The sequence below is a fragment of the Dasypus novemcinctus genome (genome assembly GCF_030445035.2).
Source record: "Dasypus novemcinctus isolate mDasNov1 chromosome 12 unlocalized genomic scaffold, mDasNov1.1.hap2 SUPER_12_unloc_1, whole genome shotgun sequence".
NCBI classification, from domain to species: domain Eukaryota; kingdom Metazoa; phylum Chordata; class Mammalia; order Cingulata; family Dasypodidae; genus Dasypus; species Dasypus novemcinctus.
In genome coordinates this window covers 76,362-95,876 of record NW_026688129.1, presented here as the reverse complement: position 1 = coordinate 95,876, position 19,515 = coordinate 76,362, and the positions used below count along the sequence as shown (strand labels likewise).

General features: G+C 36.1%; 1 protein-coding gene across 1 annotated transcript in view; it reads left to right on the top strand.

The window, feature by feature from the left end:
• The window catches only part of LOC101414234 (zinc finger protein 596-like), a 91,629-nt gene extending 72,442 nt beyond the window's left edge, over positions 1 to 19,187 (top strand). The window contains exons 2-6 of the mRNA XM_012519341.4: positions 10,422 to 10,515; positions 12,541 to 12,667; positions 13,970 to 14,062; positions 14,526 to 14,617; positions 15,070 to 19,187. Of these exons, the coding sequence (XP_012374795.1) occupies positions 10,504 to 10,515; positions 12,541 to 12,667; positions 13,970 to 14,062; positions 14,526 to 14,617; positions 15,070 to 16,020 (1,275 nt within the window). The 5' untranslated portion in view covers positions 10,422 to 10,503 and the 3' untranslated portion in view covers positions 16,021 to 19,187. The remainder of the gene's footprint in view (positions 1 to 10,421; positions 10,516 to 12,540; positions 12,668 to 13,969; positions 14,063 to 14,525; positions 14,618 to 15,069) is intronic.
• Positions 19,188 to 19,515: the final 328 nt, after the last annotated feature.

Here is a 19,515-nt window from a genome sequence, read left to right as displayed (position 1 = left end):
CCCTCACATCTACTGTCAAGTGATTATTGACAAGATTGTTAAGCCCAACCAGTTGCACCAAAAATCTCTCTTCAACAATTGGTACTGAGAGAACTCTATAGCTATACCCAATAGAAAGAATAAGGACCCCTGTATTGGGGTTCTATAGGGAAACAGAATCAACAAGGGATATCTGTTGATAGTATATCAGAGTCTCTCATGCAGCTATAGGGATACACAAGTCCAGGTTCCACAGGCAGGCTACAACCTGGAGCTCCAATGAAAATCCAATAAAGATTCTTGACGAGTTCTGGGAGATGTTGGCTGTCCAAAGACAACCTGGGAAATCCTCTCACAATGCTGGAATCACTTCCTGTTTTAAGGGATTCAACTGATTGGCTTAAGCTTCATTCACTGCTGATGGCAATCTCCCTGATGGATGTAATTATAACCAGCTATCTATGGTTTACCATTGCTGTAAATCACAGAGAGGGCCTGATTAACCCCCAGGAGACTCCTGCTTGACTTAGGCCACATACCCAGTCAATCCTCAATGGTGGTTTCACCCACCACCAGAACTTCCTTAGATCTACATGGCATGGGACTTGCACCTACCACCTCTGTAGATGGAGTCAGAAGTCTGGGCAGACTGAGTTTTTGTCCTGTGGGAAACTATCCAGGAACAACTTTAAAATGGCAGAACCAAAAGAGTGCACAGACAGGCTTTAATTAAAACTCACATATCTCTGGTGGGATGGGGGAGCACCATTTGTCCTTCTGTCTCCTGGCAGTGGCTTGCCAAGTGAAGCTGAGGAAGTGTTGGATTCCTCTAGGCCCATAGCTGTATTTCATAAAAGAATTTTAGAATATGCCAGTTGAGTTAGGCCAATAAAAAGCATTTATTGGGAAGTGGAGGAAAAGAACAGAGCTTGCTAAGAAATGATAGAGAAGAATGGAAATATACACTGAGATTTTGTGTGGGCTCCTCTTGCCTATTCCTTTTTTAAATGTAAGCATTTAGGGTTATAAATTTCCCTCTCAGCATTACCTTTGCTTTGTCCCAGAGGTCTTGATATGTTATGTCCTCATTTTCATATATCTCAAGATATTTGTAGAATTCTCTTGCAATCTCTTCTTTGACCCACTGATTATTTGGTTTTTAATCTCCATATATTTATGAATTTTCCCTTTTTCTGTCCATTAATCTTTCCAGCTTCATCCTGTTACGATCAGAAAAAATATTTTCTATCATTTCAATCTTTTTCAATTTACTGAGACTTGTCTTCTGACCCAACATATGGTCTATCTGGAAGAAAAATCCATGAGTGCTTGTAAAGAATGTGTATCCTTCTGTTTTGGAGTGCAATGGTTTATAGATGTCTGATAGACCTAGTTTATTTACCATATTATTCATGAACTCTACTTATTTATCCACTGTCCAGATGTTCTGTTGAATACTGAGAGTATTGTATTGAAGAACTATTATTGTATGGACATCTATTTCTCCCTCTTGTTTTGCCACCGTTTGTCTCATGTATAGTGGGGCACTACGTTTAGGTGCCTAAATGTTCAGTATAGCTTCTTCCTGTTGGTGAATTGCCCCTTTTATTAATACATAATGACCTTCTCCACTCTTTTTAACTATTGTGCATTTAAAATCTATTTTGTCCAATATTATTATCACTACTCTAGGTGGTTTTTTTTTTTTTTTTTTTTTAATACTATTATCCTGGAATATCTTTTTCTACCCTTTCATTTTTAACATAGTCATGTCCTTATGTCTGAGCTAAGATTCATGTAGACGACATATACATGGCTTATTTTTTATCTCTTCTATCAGTGTATGTCTTTTGATTGGAGAGTCCAAGTCATTAGCATTCAATGTTATTATTGTAAACACCTTGCTTCATCCATTTTGTCATTTGGCTATCTTTTTCATATCTTACTTTTGTCTGTCTTTATATACTTTAATGTACCCTTCCTAATAATCTTCATTTCTACACTGTTCTCCAAGTCTCTTGCCCTTGTTTTTTTTCCTTTCAGGCTGCAGCACTCCCTTTAGTATATTTTGTCATTCTGGTCTTTTGGTAACACATTATCAGTTTTTGTCTGAATACTTTGATCTCACCATTTTTGAAGGGCAGTTTTGATGGATACAGATTTCTTGACGGGCAGGTTTTCTCTCATTTCCTTTTATATTATCTTTTCTCATTAATATCATTTTTCCATATATTGTTTTCCTGATATCCTTTAATTCATTTTTGGTGTTTTCCTTTAGTTCATTCATCCTATTTATGAGAGTTGGTCTAAGATTTTTTATTAGTAATTCCAGAGACTGCTTGTTCCAGAATATTTTCCATCAAATTCTCCTGGGCCGTACTTTCCTGTGTTTGTATACATTTTGTAATTATTTTGTTAAGAACTGGATATTCTGAATATTATGTTAAGGTCACTCTGGGAATCTAATTATCTCATTCTTCAGTTTGTCATGCTAAGGAAAAGAGAAAGCAAAAGTGAAAAAAAGAAAGGAAAAAACCACAAATTACCCATAAAAATAAAGGAAAAATATAATGATGTGCTTCTCACCTCCATGGTTTCTTATGAGAGGGCATCATTTAATCTCATTGAGGTTCTCTTGTAAGTGATGCTTTTCTCTTTTCCTATTTTCCAAATTTTCTCTGTCTCTGATATTTGTCATTATGAATACTACATGTCCCAGGATATGTGTATTCAGATTTATTCTGATTTATTTGCACTGTCCTTGAATATTGATATTTTTTTCTGTCTTTCATAAGGGTTGTGAAGTTTTTATTCATTATTTCCTCAAATATTCTTCCTGCTCCTTTTCATTCTCTGCTTTTGGGAAACCAATAATATGTATGTTTGTGCAGTTATTTCCCTGTACCATTTTCAATTCTCTTTTTTTGTACTCCTTTTTCCAATTCATATTCTGCTTCAAAATCACTAATCTGTATTCAAGCAATTCAAATCTGCCCTTATTTGCCTCTAATGTATTTTTAATCTCATCCATCATTGTTTTCATTTCCCTTAAGCTCTGTTACTTTTCTTTGCAGGCTTTCAGATTATTCTTTATGCTCACCCATTGACTTCTTTACTTTATATACTCATATTTTCTTTCAGTTCCTTGAATTGATTTAGGAGAGTTGTGTGATTATCACTGATTAGTTGTCTTAAAGCCTATATCTCTTCAGGATATTTGGTATGTTCCTTTGGTTGGGCCATCTCTTCATTTCCTAGTATGTCTTGTAATTTTTTGCTGATGTCTAGGCATCTGAATATGTTTTTGAATTTATTCTGATAGCTAATTTCTTTCTTGCTGTTTTTTTCCCCCACCACTCTTTGATATATGGTTTGACTCATTTTTAAGTCTTTAAAACTGCCCGGCTTAAGTTGTCAAAATCATACCCAGGACTCACTAATGGTGTGCAGATTTTCTTCCAGGAGTTAGGGTACAGAGAAAATCAAATGCAGTTTTGTTCATTTAACTTCCACACTGGCCAGAAGATGGCACTCATCAGTTAACCTTTTCAAGGAGATGTTTCACTCCATTTTCCTTTATTTTGGTCTGGCCAAAGTTGAAATTCAAAGCAGGCTATGCTTGCTGAATTCACTGAAGTGAAGTCCCCTGTTCCTTCCTCCCTATTTGCTTGTAACAGTTTACAGGGAGGAAGATGTCTGTTCTCTTCTCAGTTGGCTGCAGTGAGACTGGTGTTTTACCCCAGCCTAATACATTTGGGGTGTGGGAGGGGAGCCCTTGCCAGCCATTGTAGGATTTGGTAATCCACATTTATCATTTTGTGTTGTTCATCTCTCTGACCCTCAACCTCCTAGAGTTTTGTAGCACTGTCCTTCTCTGCTGAGCCCCAAAGCAGGTCCCCTAGAAACTTTTGGCTCTTACTCCAATGTTGTTTTTTTTTTGAGAGAGTTAGCCCTGCCAGCCTACACAGACACTATCTTCCCAGAATGCTTCATTTAATTTTTAATACCACTCTTCCTTCAGAGAATTCAAACTCTTTTTCCATATAGAACCAGTACATGTGTTTCCCTGTTGTATCTCTGGACTTTGAATGTTTCCTGGATTAGTTAATAAAGTAGTCTTTCAATCATCCTTCTCAGTGGCCTTACCGCTTCCTTTTCCTCATCATAAGAGGATTTTAACTTCTTAATTATCTTGTAAATCAAATCAAGGTGAACAAAATGCATCTCATTGGATGAAATCTTGGTTAAGTCCTCTATCCACAGTCTATGCAATCAAGGTTTTCTCCCTGGAATGGATCACATGTTAGATTAATAATGTTTTCCCTATATAAAAGGAATACAATTAGAGGTTGCATTTTCCCATAGGTAAATAAGCTGAACAAATACAGAACTTTGGGAGAAGAGCAAAGTGTGTTTTATCTCTGGACTTGCCTCAGAACTGAATAAAAGTCAAGCTGGCTTCTTATTTATTTTTTGTTTTCTTTGGAGTTCCTCAAATTATGAGATGTGACCTGGCCTTTCCCTATTACCATTTATAAATACTGCCAATTTTCAAACATTTATTCTATCAAAGTGCTAAATATCATAAAATATTTAAATTTTATTGGTATGTGATTTGTACTTCTCCAGTTATTCAATTCTCTTGCTATTTGAGGTCAACCTTTTTCAATGAGTTGCAGTTAGTGAATTTGTTTTCACCTCCTGCTTGCTTGTCAGTGCACTCTGATATGGCTTACATTATTTACATACACTCCCCTTGAGAATCTGCTTACATCCATCTCAATCAAATTTCTGAAAGCATCTTCACCTTACAAGAATCTTCTACAAATTCCCTGATTTCCTCCTTCTATTCTCAATTTCTGTCCTGGTCTCCTGTGTCACAACACTCTCTTGGTTTTTTTCTGGACCCACATTACATATTTGCAAGCTATTTCTAAAATATTAAATGTTGAAACTCATTAGAACATAGTCCCAGTCCTTCCTTTATTTCTATCTTTCTACATAGGCAATATTTTCTACTCCTTTGACTTATTTATCATCCATGGTTATAGAACTTACACATTCCTGTCCAAATATCATATCTGTGTTCAGACCTGAAAATATATTCTGCACTCAGTTCTCATTGTTTTATCATCAGTAATTTAGATGGAGTCATCACCTTTTGAAAATCTTGCTCTTCTTTAATAATCCAAAACAGATCAAATGAAATTTCCTGTCATACAGTTGCTCAATAAAGAAACTTCGGTGTTATTCTTTTAAAAATATTAGTATTTCTATGAGGGATTTACTATCTCCAAAAATTAAATCTAGATAATTTTAAAAATAACCTTGCATTTTTTCCTTTAAATTGTCTTTTCTTAAGTGGCTTTTAAAGTGTATAGGGCCAGATTGTAAGTTTATTTGCTAGAATGACTCTATGGTTTTGGACAGGCCTAGCTCAGAGATGTCTTCCAATATATATACATTTATATTTAAGAAAAAGAATCACTTTGAAAAAATGTTGCCTGGAATTGATGGTGATCAGAAAGATCTGTGGGCTTTGTGCTTGACATAGCATAATAAACACACCTAACTATGCTAGGAAGGAAAATTGGCTTCATTGTCTAGTGGAAGAAGGAGATCTAACCAATCTAAAAATGACCTTTGTTGAGGGATTTTCTTACAACTTTTATACAGTTTTGCAACAGAGAAAGTCATTAAGTTGAGCTCTCTGAGAATGGGCTGGGGAGTTTCTCTAGTTTTTTATCTTGTTAACATCAAAACACATAGTAGTCCGGGGGTCTCTAATTCTCATGGTTATAAAGGTAGATGGAGTGAAGCATTACATGTTTTCTTATTTCCTAACAATGAGGAACTAACAGGTAAGGTTAATATCAAACTAGACTGTTCTATGTAATTTGTTACAGACACTTATGTACTCTATGGTGCTTGATAGGTTGCACATATATTACATTTTAAACTTGCTACAGAAACTAGGCTGAAAACATATAAGGCTATATAAGGAAACCATGAAAATGGAATAATTGACTACCTAAATTCATGATATAAAAGTAATGAAATGCAATTATTTTAATTTCAGTACAGTGAATTTTAAGATGACAAAATATATATTTCTTTATAAGTAGCTATGCCTAAAGTGCATTGCTTCATTTTTCTACAGAAATAATTTCTTCTTCTATTTTGCAAGATATATCTGAGTAATTTTGTAATCAACTCATGATTGCTACTAACTGGAGAGATAATCAGTACTAGGCAAAGTGAGATCATAGTCAAGAGATGACTTCTAACCTCCACATCCTTTCAAAAGTGCTTTGAGTCAAGCTTCCTCTAGGGAGACTAAAATGAAAAATAAAGATTGTGAGAGAGAATCTGAAGGTTACTGCCCTCAATTTCTTTCATTAATTAGCTTATCTTAAAAAGAACTAAATGGAATTGACTGACATCTGTGAAATCTTTAGATTTTGTTCTTATGTTCTTATTTTGCATTAGGGTATTTCCTCCTGTAATGTCATGGTTTACAGGTGCTGCTAGTAGGTTTTAATTTGTGCACTAAAATCCATGGCCACTGAGTATTAAGATTACCAGGATGCTGCCTTTGCTTGCTCTTTTATATATCTTGAAAATTAAAAAACCAAAAAAAAATAAGCATTTTGGAACGTTAAAGCCGGCTAGAAATTACAATTTTTTTGAGAACTATGTCATTGCCTTCTTTTTCATAAAGGTCCATACTTATGGAAACCACTCATCTGGGGGAATGGATTATAGAACCATATGTTACAAACTGGATATTCTGATAGAAATCAATGCATAATGCCTAAGTATAGTAAATAGGCATAGTGCCTTAAAATATAGAATTTAGTTCTGATTACACTCATGCATCTAAATGGTCAAAAGGAAAAATATTTTCAGGAGCAGGTTATTTAATAGTGCCAGTAATTATTTAGCACTACTAAAATAGTAAACTTTGTTAAAACTCAAAATAAACTGAATGTGTTGTCCAAGCACATACAAGCATACATTGATAATTTAGTGTGCAAAATTCTTTAAAACCCAACTTATTCTTAGGAAAATCAAAATTAAAACTTAATCATTTCTTTTGGAAACCCCTAATATTTTGAAGTTTGAATATATATGTGGCATAATGAGACATACACTGGTTAGTCTTTCCCTTGCTTGATAGTAAAATATGCACACTCTTGAACAATTAAAAATTTCCTTAGACATTTTTTCAGCATAAATGTTTGAACTTGTATGGAGTCATATGGATCGCTGAGAAAATAATTGTAGATTTAAGTTCCTCTCGGATATACAGATTAGTAAGAATCTTCTTGGTATATGTGCTTTAGAGTACTTACCCAGGACAAACAAAATCCATAAAAATGTGGGCTGTCTTTGAAAAAGCAGAAAGATTGGTTGTGAGAGTTTTGAAAGTGAATGACGCACAGTGTGGCTTTAGTAGATTTGTCTAGACTATCATCCAAGTTAATCAAGATGTGTCTTTTGAATTATAGGACTGATGGGATTTTCATCTACATTAAAAGATAGTATGCCATCAAAATGGTACTTTTTCTAGAGAGAAAGAGCTCTGAACTACACGTTGTGAAAGCAGGTTCATTAAGACTCAGGTTCCTTGCCGTCTCAGTCCATTTGTTTTCTCATGAATAAGGGAGAGAATTTACACCAGGTGGGAGAGTCCTAATTTATTTTATAAATGATTTTAATCAGAAAGTATTCTTTCATTTGACTGCAGGCCTAGGGCATGTGAGGTCAAGTTAACTTATTGTGGATATACAATATTTCTGGATTTAAAATTATTTTATCATTTTCAAACAGAAACTTCTTTAATCTGTTACCTTTCAAGGAAGGGTTTGTGCAGTTAGACCACAAAGAAAGACCAAAATATGAACAAACAAATGTATAGTGAAAAATTATATGAGTGATGAGAAAAACAGTAGAATTATAGGTCATGGGAGGGGCAAACAACACCTTAGGTTGGAGCTCAATGAAGATATCTCCAAGGAAATGACAAAACAGAGACTGAAGGAACATGAGTTTGATGTGTGAAAGTGTTCGACGGGATTTCCACAGAAATGAAGGATGCTATAGTGTTCAGTGCTGAAATAATAGCTAACATGACTGTATCTGTGTTTTTCTGAGTGATGAATTCTTATTCAATTCTTGGATGCCTGGAGGAGTCTTAACTAAAAATTACTTAATTTGAAATGAAATATTTTGTTAAAGTGGAAAACCTAATTACATCAATCTTGATTGACATCTAGATTAATTAGATAGTAAGCTTTAGAAGAAGAGAATTTATTTAAGATTTCTGAGATCATGGTTGTATTCTGTTGTTTTAGAGCCAACAGTAGAATAATTTGAAGCAATTGAATAGTTGTCTGGGATTGTCATGTTAGTGTGCAGAAATGGGAGAGAAAGTGGGCTACAATTCATCCTTGAGATGAACTGTTAGAGTAATGCCATGGAGAACACAAGAAGAAGGAGTGACTAGGATAACTTGAATACACTCAAGGGACTGTGATGTCCTAGGAGTCTAAGAAAAAGTTCTCAAAAGGCCCAATTTGTCTTTACTTCCAAGTTATAGACTGAAGCACACACACTTGATTTATTCATGGGGAGCTTATTGGAGATGGCTAGTAGCATGATTTACTTAGGAAGTATTTGAGGTTATTAACTCATCATTTAAGGCTGTGTGAGAAAAGGGTAAACATGCTCCTGTTGATTTTAGGAAAAGATCAGGCAGAGGGGACATTTGGGTTCATAATAGAAGAGACAAAATAAGGTTAAATGATGTGGTGATTGTGATAGGAGAGATTTCAAAAAGATACAGGAAAAATAAGAATTCAGTTGGAGACATGCAACTTAACCAGGTGACATCCCTCTTAAATGAGAGAATGAGTGCACGAGTGGGTATGAGTGCACGAGTCACTAGACATTATGGTATTGTTGATGTGAATTTTTTAAAATTACATAATTCTCCTGGTTATTATATTAATCTCATTTGATAAAAGTAATGTGAAATGTGAGGCTAAGAGGTATTCAAACTATCAGATTTGAAGTGATTATGGAAGAATAACTCAGTTATCAAGTCATAGCCCTTTTCTCAGATACATTTGAAAGCACTAGGAGTTGTGATTCTGTAGTTATAAAGCAAGTTCTTAGTAATGTGCTATGTCACATGCAGTAATAAGTATGAGAGGGAAGTAGAACCACCTCCTATGTGGGCAGATGTGGAAAATATTAAGATATTTATTGACATACTGGGTAAATAAAGTTTTCAAGAAGCATGTGCTAAAATATGTATGCTATAATACATCTGACAGTGAATATTATATGAGGTGGAAGCTAATGTTTGGGAAATGGGTTAAATACAGTGGAGGTTTCCTTGTGACAGGAGAACCTGTGCATGGATTATTTGTAACAAAATATATGAAGAGGTAGTTTTGACAATAGGGAGATTATCTGATTATTTAACTGAGGCATGCCATTCCATGCCATGCCTAAGTGTGGGATGAAACCCTTAAGATATTTGAAATTGAAATATAGGAAGAAAAAAATTAAATCTAGGTGTGTCTTTGGCCACATAAAATTTTTGTATTATTTCAGCTCTCTCAACCTCTATTTGGGACATTTCTTTAATGAGTAAATTAACCTTTATCAGCTGGGTTACTGAGAAGATTAAATTATTAAAAATATGTCATTCTACAAACATGTTGAATACAATCATTTTCTTCCTGGACTTGCAGTACAAATGGCTAAGTTAATCTACATCTGTTCAACTCCATAATAGTATATCTTCTTTTTTTCCTTTTTCTTTTACTAATATACAGTCCTAAGTTTCTTAGTTGATTTCCAGATACATTGGGGCAAAATATATAACTCAGCATTAAGGGGGTGTCATTGTTAGACATCACATATGGAAGAACTAAGATGTTTAATGACCAAACATCAGGTAGGGGTCAGGGTAGAGCAGGAAATGAATGAAAGACCAGAAGACAAAAATGTATGTGAGAGAACAAATGCTTTTGCAAAAACCAATAATAACTGAGAAATTCAATTCTGCTTCCTCTTGTGGTGAGGACCCAATTCCAAATGTGATTTTGGTCAGGGTTTCCTATGTTTTGGAATCAGGGATGAATTAAAAGTCTCTGAGCATTATGGGCTAATTAATAAATATAACATGGATTTTCATGTACTTATTTGTACAATGAAAGTAATATATTCATTACCCAGAAAAGACAAGAATTCAAGCATCTTGTCTCTGAGAAAGGAGGGTCCTCTCCTTATTTCTCTTGAAAACAGCTCATGTTCTTTTTATTGATTGGGCTGGTGATACTCCTGGGTGAAGCAATAGGCATTCATGACAAGTGGGCCTGAAAGTTGTGGTCAGCACTTGAATCTTAAGATTCTTTCTCCATTCTCAGCTTATCCCACCTTCCACTCATCTCACTGTGTTGGAAAATCCAGAGGAAGATTAATACCAGCCAAGGTATTGGCAATGTAATCATGCAATCACAGGTGAGTAGTGAATTCTTTAACTGAAATTCCACCACTCTTGCCAGCAGAATGGAAGATTTCTTCTATTTGTGTGGATATTCCAAGTGTATTCAGGAGAAATTCAAGGATCTGAGATTAAATTAAATTTATACAGGATTCTAATAGTTATGGTAAGTTAGGGACTGAGCATGGAGTGTTTTCTTTTTCTCATACATCCCATGGCCTCAGTGGATAAATAATTCATGCATAATGTTAGTACCTGGGGTTGATGCTGGTGTGTAATGAATTTGTGTAACAGAGATGTACAAGAAGGAAATTATATAGTCAGTAGACAGGCTGAATTTTCATCTAGGGAGTCAATCCAACATTAGAGGTACTGTGGTGTAGGGGTAGGCATATTTGCCAGAAGCATGAAAAGGTTAGTAAATGAAGTAAATTAAGAGAAATGAGGAATAATTTTCCCCAAATTAATTTTCTTAAAATTTTGATGGAATATATTTGCACATTTTGAAATATTTTTTAAAAGAAAACTAAAATTCATTTTACCACTGTTGTTAAAATTTACCAACTCAATTTTCTAAATAAAATTTATTCAAATTTTATTAATGGATGAAATGTATAGGATTTTTCCCCCTTCATTGTGGCAGTGGTTTCAGGAGCTTTGTTATTGATAGAATAAAATTTATTTCTCTGAAAATTTTTGAATTCTTGGAGAGTCAAGGATTCTTTTAATCTTTCACACACATATGAGATGAAAATAAAAGTAAGACAATGAAAATGTATTTGTAGACCCCAGGAAAAGTTGAGATTGTGAAGGTTCCTTCCATAGGAATCATCAGTATAATGCAGTTTATCAGTATAATTCTCTCAGTAGGACCTGGCCCATGACCCTGAATCCTCTGTATTTATACATTATAATGAATACCTGAGTTTTGTAGCTCTGAGGAAAGCAGTACTTACTGTTTTGATACCTATTCAGTTTAGCAGAATTCTAGATATTCCTTCACATTTCTCTGCCATTTCAATGAATGATAGACTCTGAACTGAATTTAGATAGAAAGCAATTCACACGTTAACATGCATTTGTTAAAATGCAAAACATATTTTAAATTATTTTGTAAAAGAGAGGGAAATTAGTTCATCTGTACAGGGGAATACTCTAGCCATACTCATTTTTTAGGACAAAATATTAGGGAAGTGAATATGGCTCAATGGATAGATCTTCCACCTACCATATAGGTCCAGGGTTCAATACCAAGGGCCTCCTGGCCTTTGCGGTGAGCTGGACTATGTGGGTTGCTGCCATGTGCAAGGAGTGTCACCCCACACATTGATGCCCCCCCATGCAAGGAGTGACCTCTGCACAAGGATTGCAGCCCCATGCAGGAGAGCAGACCACCCAGGAGTGTTACCTCCCTCACAGAGCTAATGTAGTAAGATGATGCAACAGAAAAGACAGAGAAGAGACAATATGAGATGCAGTAAACTAGGGAGCTGAGATGGAGCAAGAGAATGATCACTGCTCTCCCACTCCAGAAGGTCCCAGCATGGGTTCCCAGAGCCACCTAATGAGAATACAACAGACACAGAAGAACACACAGCTCATAAACACAGAGAGCAAACAATGGAGTGGGAAAGTGGGGACAAATAAGAAAAAAATGAAATATGGGTATTGCTTGTCTTACAATAAGTGTAAATTTTCTTAAAATATTTTGGAAAGTTTGGTTTAGTTTTGAATGTTAAATGAAAGCTTTATGATCAGAAAGAAGGCATATTTGTAAGTTTATTGGGAAATGTTCAGGAGTAATATCTTGTGTCATGTGATTTTCTTTTACAATGGGGTGTTCTGTATTCAGAGTGTATGTAGCTGAGAGTACATCTGAAAAGCAGATGACAATTAAGCATTGGTAATGTTGTTACTGTGACCCCATATACATTTTGAGTTTTATATATGCAGTTTCTGCTTCTTTAGTGCTATTATTTTGTACATCACACTCAAGACAAGGTTACATTAATGCTATGTGAACACAAATTATGGTGTTTTAGGAATTTGTGACCTTCAAGGATGTGGTTATAGACTTCACCCAGGAAGAATGGGACCTGTTAGACACATCCCAGCAAAAGCTGTTCAGAGAAGTGATGCTGGAGAATATAAATAATCTCATCTTAGTAGGTGAGACTCTCAAAATTTATCTGCTATCTATATCTGTCTCTTATCTACCATCTCTCTACCCTATCTACTTATATATTTATCATAAGTCATCTTCCATTTATTTTTTCAAATATAAGCTTCTCCATATCATATAATCTTTATTTTCTCTTATATTTCATATTTTATAATTTTAATACATTTATATTGTGTAATAAAAAATAAAACGGCCTAAATGGACGTTTCCTTATTTTTTTTATTTTCTAAGTTCATTTTTATTTTTTTATTGTTTTCTAAAGATACATAAATCACACACATTTTTACATTAAAAAATATAAGAGGTTCCCATATACCCCACTCCCCACATCCCCCACTCCTCCATTGACAGCTTCTTTCATTAGTGTGGTACATTCATTGAATTTGATGAGTACATTTGGAGGATTGCTACACAGCGTGTGTTATAATTTATGTTGTAGCTTACACTCTCTCCCATTCCATTCAGTGTATAATGGCAGGATATATAATGTCCTGCATCTGTCCCTGCAATTTCATTGAGGACAACTCCAAGTCCTAAAAATGCCCCAATATCACACCTCTTTTTCCCTCTTCCTGCTTTCAGCAACTCCCATGGCCACTGTCTCCACATCAGTGATATACTTTTTTCCATTCCTGGAGTGACAACAATTCTATACTGGCACACCAATAAGTCCACTCTAATCCAAATTTTATTCCTCCATCCTGAGGACACTGTGATGGTGATTTTATATATATCTAGTTCACCCCAGTAGAATTTAATCTTCTTGGTACAACTTAGTGACTTCCTTGAATCTCAATTTCCAACACTCAATAGTGTTCTGCGAACTCAATGAATACGTTTTGACTGTATAAGTAATTGACTATGGTGAAATAAGTATTCTCTCCAAGGGTTATGCTATGCTTCAGAATGTAGTATATCTTTGGAAATATATAATTTTCCCTATAGAATTTAGATCATTCTTTTGGGATTTATGTTAATTGAGTTATCTTTTAACATAATATTCAATTACTTTGGAAACAGATTTCTGCCCATTTAAAATATATATGATACTGCAGTTTCTTTTTGTACTAGTGCATGGGTAACAATAATGAGTAGTCCTTTCTGTAATGTGCAAAATCTCAAGTTAAAATTTCTGTTGAAATATTATCAGTGATCTGAGTTCTAGGTTTTGTTATATTGCTCACCTTCGATGCTTACCTTATTCTTTGGTAACCTGCCATGTAGGTCATGATCATGCCCTGTTATTATCACAATTCAAAATTCAGGTAACTGTTTTTCCTTACAAACAGGATATCAGATCTGCAAAACAGATGTGTTTTCCCAGCTGGAACTAGTAGAAAGGTTGAGAGAAGAAGTAGTATTTCCTCAAAACCAGAGTTTAGGTAAGCTATAAGGGCCTGTGCATCAGAAGAGGGGTCTTATGAGATAGTGTGTATGTGACTTCTTTAAGTTTCCTTACAAGAGTTATGAACTCTAAAATACAGCTGAGGATATTGGGGAAATTTTAGTCACATGTGTTTGTTCCATATACTTCTCAAGCTTTATCAATGTCATTGGCTTTGTGAAAAAGATATTCAGTTATTATTGCAATTATGCCTTCACGTGATCCTTGTCCTTATTCTATTATTGGAATATTTTCCCCCTTTTTTTACCCCCCTGACATCCCAACTTCTTTTTTCTCATATTCCATGCCTGAAAATCTTTTCTGATCATAATGTCCTGTAATGTGTTCTTACCCCTAAAGTATTCATTAATTAGATATTCTTTGGAAATTTCTAAACTTTATTACCCTAATGCTTTTCTAACTATATTCTTTTTTTTTTTTTTTTTTTGCAATTACTACAGGGAGGAAAAGTGCCTTTAAAATATATGATATGATTGAAATGATAGAATACCAATCTAACTTTATGAAAAATCCTTTGAAAATCATGGCATCGGTAAGCTCAATTTTTTTGAACCGTAGTATTCCAAATATATTCCTAGTAATGGGTTGAATTAGGAATTCAGTAAAATCATGAAATTGTAATTAATTTTGGGATTAAGTGCTAATCCAACAAAAATCTGTGATAGTTTGAATTAAGGTAAAAATTAGCCTAAACCTGAATTCTTATCTGAGTTACTGTAAAGTGCAAATTGCATAAACATATTTCACATAATCTTTGAACCATCATGAAGTTCAAAATTAATCAGATACCTCTGAACTTAGATTGTTAAACTAGAGAATATCTGTATATGGAGTAGAATACAGTATGTATGAATCAAACACAGCAAGTATTTTCATTGAAGACTATCTATCACCAGTGGATTTGTCTTGGTTTCATATGTAGGGAAATGAAATTCATTTTATGGACAAATGTTTTACAATCTCACATCTCATTCCTTACAACAGAGATCTCACACCCAAAAGAACTCCTTTGAATATAATTATTTGCAAGAAGATTCTTCTCGCACATCTACAGTGAATCAAGATGCGTTAAATCACATGACAAAGAAATCGTATTTCAGAAAACCACCTCCAACAGTCCACAGAGATCATTCATCTTTTAACCAACATAAGCATATTCACCCTAGAAGTAAATCATATGAAAGTTCCCAAAGTGTTAAAAATTGTATGCAATGCTTTGACCTCAAACAATACAATGTAATTCCCATTGAAAGGAAGCCCTATGAATGTCGTCTATGTGGGAAACCCTTTAGTCATTATTCTTCCCTTAAATATCATGAGAGAACTCACACTGGAGAGAAACCCTATGAATGTCATCTTTGTGGAAAAGCCTACATTCACTCCTCTTCCCTAAAAATACATCAGAGGACTCACACTGGAGACAAACCCTATGCATGTCATCTTTGTGTGAAAGCCTTCACTTATTCCTCTTCCCTTAAAAAACATCAGAGAACTCACACTGGAGAGAGACCGTATGAATGTCATCTTTGTAGGAAAGCCTTCAGCCAACTTTCTCATCTACAACAACATGAGAAAACTCACACTGGAGAGAAATCCTATGAATGCCATCTATGCAGAAAAGCCTTCAGTCAACTTTACCATCTTCAACAACATCAGAGAATTCATACTGGAGAGAAACCCTATGAATGTCATTTTTGTGGGAAAGCCTTCACTTGTTCCTCTTCCCTAAAAAAACATCAGAGAACTCACACTGGAGAGAAACCATATCAATGCAATCTTTGTGGGAAATCCTTCAGTCGGTCCTCTTCCCTAAAAAAACATCAGAGAACTCACACTGGAGAGAAACCATATGAATGTCATCTTTGTAGGAAAGCCTTTAGTCAGTCCTCTCACCTAAGACAGCATGAGAGAATTCACACTGTAGAGAAACCCTAAGAATGTCATTTATCCTGGGAAGCTTTCAGTCAACATTCCCGTCATCAGTGACATGAGAGAACTCACACTGAAAAGAAACCATAGCAATATCATTTTTGTGAAAAAGCCTTCAGTCCTTTTTCCTAAAATATGAGAGAATGCACACAGGGAAACACTGTGAATGTCATATATGCAAGTATGCTTTCAGTTGGCCTTCCCATCTTCAATGACACGAGAGAACTCACACTGGAGGGAATAACTATGAATGCTATATTCTTGGGAAAGTCTTATTTCATCCCTGTAGCAGTTTGATATAATTGATGAACTCCAAAAAGAAATATTGGGTTATGCTTGTAATCTAATCTGTACCTGGGCATGAATGAGTTATGATTAGGGCATTGCATCCCTACTCCTTTGTGGATGGGGACTCACAGATATAAGGCATGGCAAAGAACAGAGTTGGAGATTTCTTATGTTAGATTTTGATGCTGAAGACCCAGGAAGTCAGCACCCAGTGGAAAGAGAAGCCAGCACAAGGAAGGAAGGAACCTTGAAGCCAGAATAAAGCAAGCCCCAGGAATGTAGGAACCCAGGAAGCCCAAACCCTCGCAGATGTTGTCAGCCATCTTACTCCAAATAGACTTTGGTGAGAAAAGTAACTTATGCTTTATGGCTTGGTATCTGTAAGCTCCTACCCCAAATAAATACCCTTTATAAAAACCAACCAGTTTCTGGCATTTTGAATCAGCACCCCTTGGGTTGACTAATACAACCCCTCTTCTATTAAAAAAAATCATGGAAGAACTCACCCTGGAGATAAACAATAATCAATGTGGGAAAGCATCCAGTAATTATTCTAATCTTAGATGACATGAGAGAACTCAAACTGGAGAGAACCACTATCAGTTTCATCAGTGCAAGAAAACTCAGTCATCATTTCCATCTTCAACAACATGAGAAAATTGACTCTGGGAAAACTTCAATTTTCTAATCTTAAACACCATGAGAGGACTCACACTATAGAAAAAGACCCATGAATGCTGTCTATGTAGGAAACCTTTCACCTCTATTTTTGCCTTCAGGCAACATTACAAAATTCATGCTGGACAGAATCTGCTATGATATATATGGGGAAAACCTTAATTTTTCTAGCCTTAGGCAATAAGAGATAACTCTTCATATGGAGAGAATTCCTATGAGTGTCAACAATTTGAGAAAGTCATCAGTCAATATTGTCACTGCATTTGGTGAATACATTTTGGAGCACTGCTACACCACATGGATAATAGTTTACATTGTAGTTTACAATCTCCCCCAGTCCATTCATTGGGTTACAACAGGATATATAATGTCCAGCATCAATCCCTGCAATATCATTTAGGGCAAACCAAGTCCCAAAAGGGCCACCACAACATCCCTTCTTCCCTCTCCCTGCCCTCAGCAAAATACTGTGGCCTCTTTGTCCACATCAATGCTACAATTTCTTCCATTACTAGTCAGTAGTTCTACAGTAGAATACCAGTAAGTCGACTCTAAACCATATTTTATTCCTTCATCCTGTGGACCATGGGATGGTAATGTCCACTCTACCTCTATATCAAGAGGGGGCTTAGGTGGCAGAATTGGCCCAGTGGTTAGGGCATCCGTCTACCATATGGGAGGTCACAGTTCAAACCCCAGGCTTCCTTGACCTATGTGGAGCTGGCCTATGTGCAGTGCTGATGTGTGCAAGGAGTGCTGTGCCACACAGGGGTGTCCCCTGTGTAGGGGAGCCCCACACGCAAGGAGTGTGCCCCATAAGGAGAGCCGCCCAGCACAAAAGAAAGTGCAGCCTGCCCAGGAATGGTGCCACACACTCAGAGAGCTGACACAACAAGGTGATGCAACAAAAAGAAACACAGATTCCTGTGCCGCTGACAACAGAAGGGGACAAAGAAGATACAGCAAATAGACACAGGGAACAGACAACCAGGGATGGGGGAGAAGGGGAGAGAAATCTTTAAAAAAAAAATGGGGGGGAGGGCTTAGATCCCACATGGCTGATGGATGTGATTCTCCTTCCAATTGTAGGCAGTCTTGATTACTTCCCTGTTAGCTGACATGGGTAAGTCTAATACAGTGGAGAGTAGGATCTCCAGCTCTACTGAGGCTTATGACCAAGCTGGCCTATGGCCAGCCCAGAGATTGAAGTCTCCTGAGTATACACCAACCGCAGCACCAGCCATAGGTTCAGGAAAAGTGACAGAAGAGGCATGTGTACAAGTCACATCTTAGTTCAACTCAACCACACTGAGGAACACAAATTACAAAACAGGGCCCACTGATAAGGCACTGAACTCCAGAGCCATCTGCCATTACCTGTGTGTCTCCATAGTCCTCAGGAGCATGAGTACCTGGGGTTGTATCTACATTGGCTGTCTCTGGGATTCTTCTGAGGTGTGCATAAGCAAGACCTCTCTGATGACCTACTGACCCTTTTTTGAAGACTCTTAGCCATGAAAACTCATTTGAGTTTACCATTTCCCCTTTTATTCAAGATATTTTTCTGGTTGCATCACCAGTTATTGATTTTTAGTAATCCCTTGGCACCAGGGAGGCTCATCCCTGGGAGTCATGTCCCATGCTGTGGGGAAGGTAATGCATTTACATGCTGAGTTTGGCTTAGACAGTGGCCACATTTGAGCAACATGGAGGCTCTCAGGATGTAAGTCTTAGGCACCCTGCACATGAAAAGATGCCTGAAATCACTAGCTATTAGGGAAATACAAATCAAGACTACATGAGATACCATCTTACTCCCATTAAGACTGGTAGCTATTAAAAAAAAAAAAAGATGAGAGGATGTGGAGGAATGGGAATACTCATCCACTAATGGAGGTAATGCAGAAGGATCCAGGCATTTTGGAGGACTGGTGGTTTCCCAAAATGCCCAGAACTTCCACTGCTGGGTATATACCTAAAAGAACTACAATGTAAACTATTATCCATGTGGTATAGCAGTGCCCCAAAATGTATTCACCAAATGCAGTGAATATGCCACACTGATGAAAGAGGTTGTTGATGTGGCAGGAGTGGAGGGGGGTTGTGTGTGGAGCATGTAGGAACCTCATTTTTTTTAATTTAACATTTTTTTGTGATCTATATATCTTCAAGAAATACAATTAAAAAATAAACTTCAATGTCGAAAAGGAATGTGGGGTGCTTTTGGGTTTCCAGGAATTTGTCCATTCCCTCTAAATTATTCATCTTGTCATACAATTTTTCAAAGTATCCTTTTATGATACTTTATTTCTGTAGCGTTTGTGGTGATACCTTGTTTCTTATTTTATGTATTTGCACCTCTTTCTCTTTGTTAGTCTATAGGCTTGTCAATTTTATTAATCTTCACAAAGAGCAAACTTTTGTTTTTTCAGTGCTTTATTTTCAATTTCACTTAGTTCTGCTCTAATCTTTGTTATGTCCTTCTTTATACTTCCTTTGAGGTTAGTTTGTTGTACTTTTTCTAATTCCTCCACG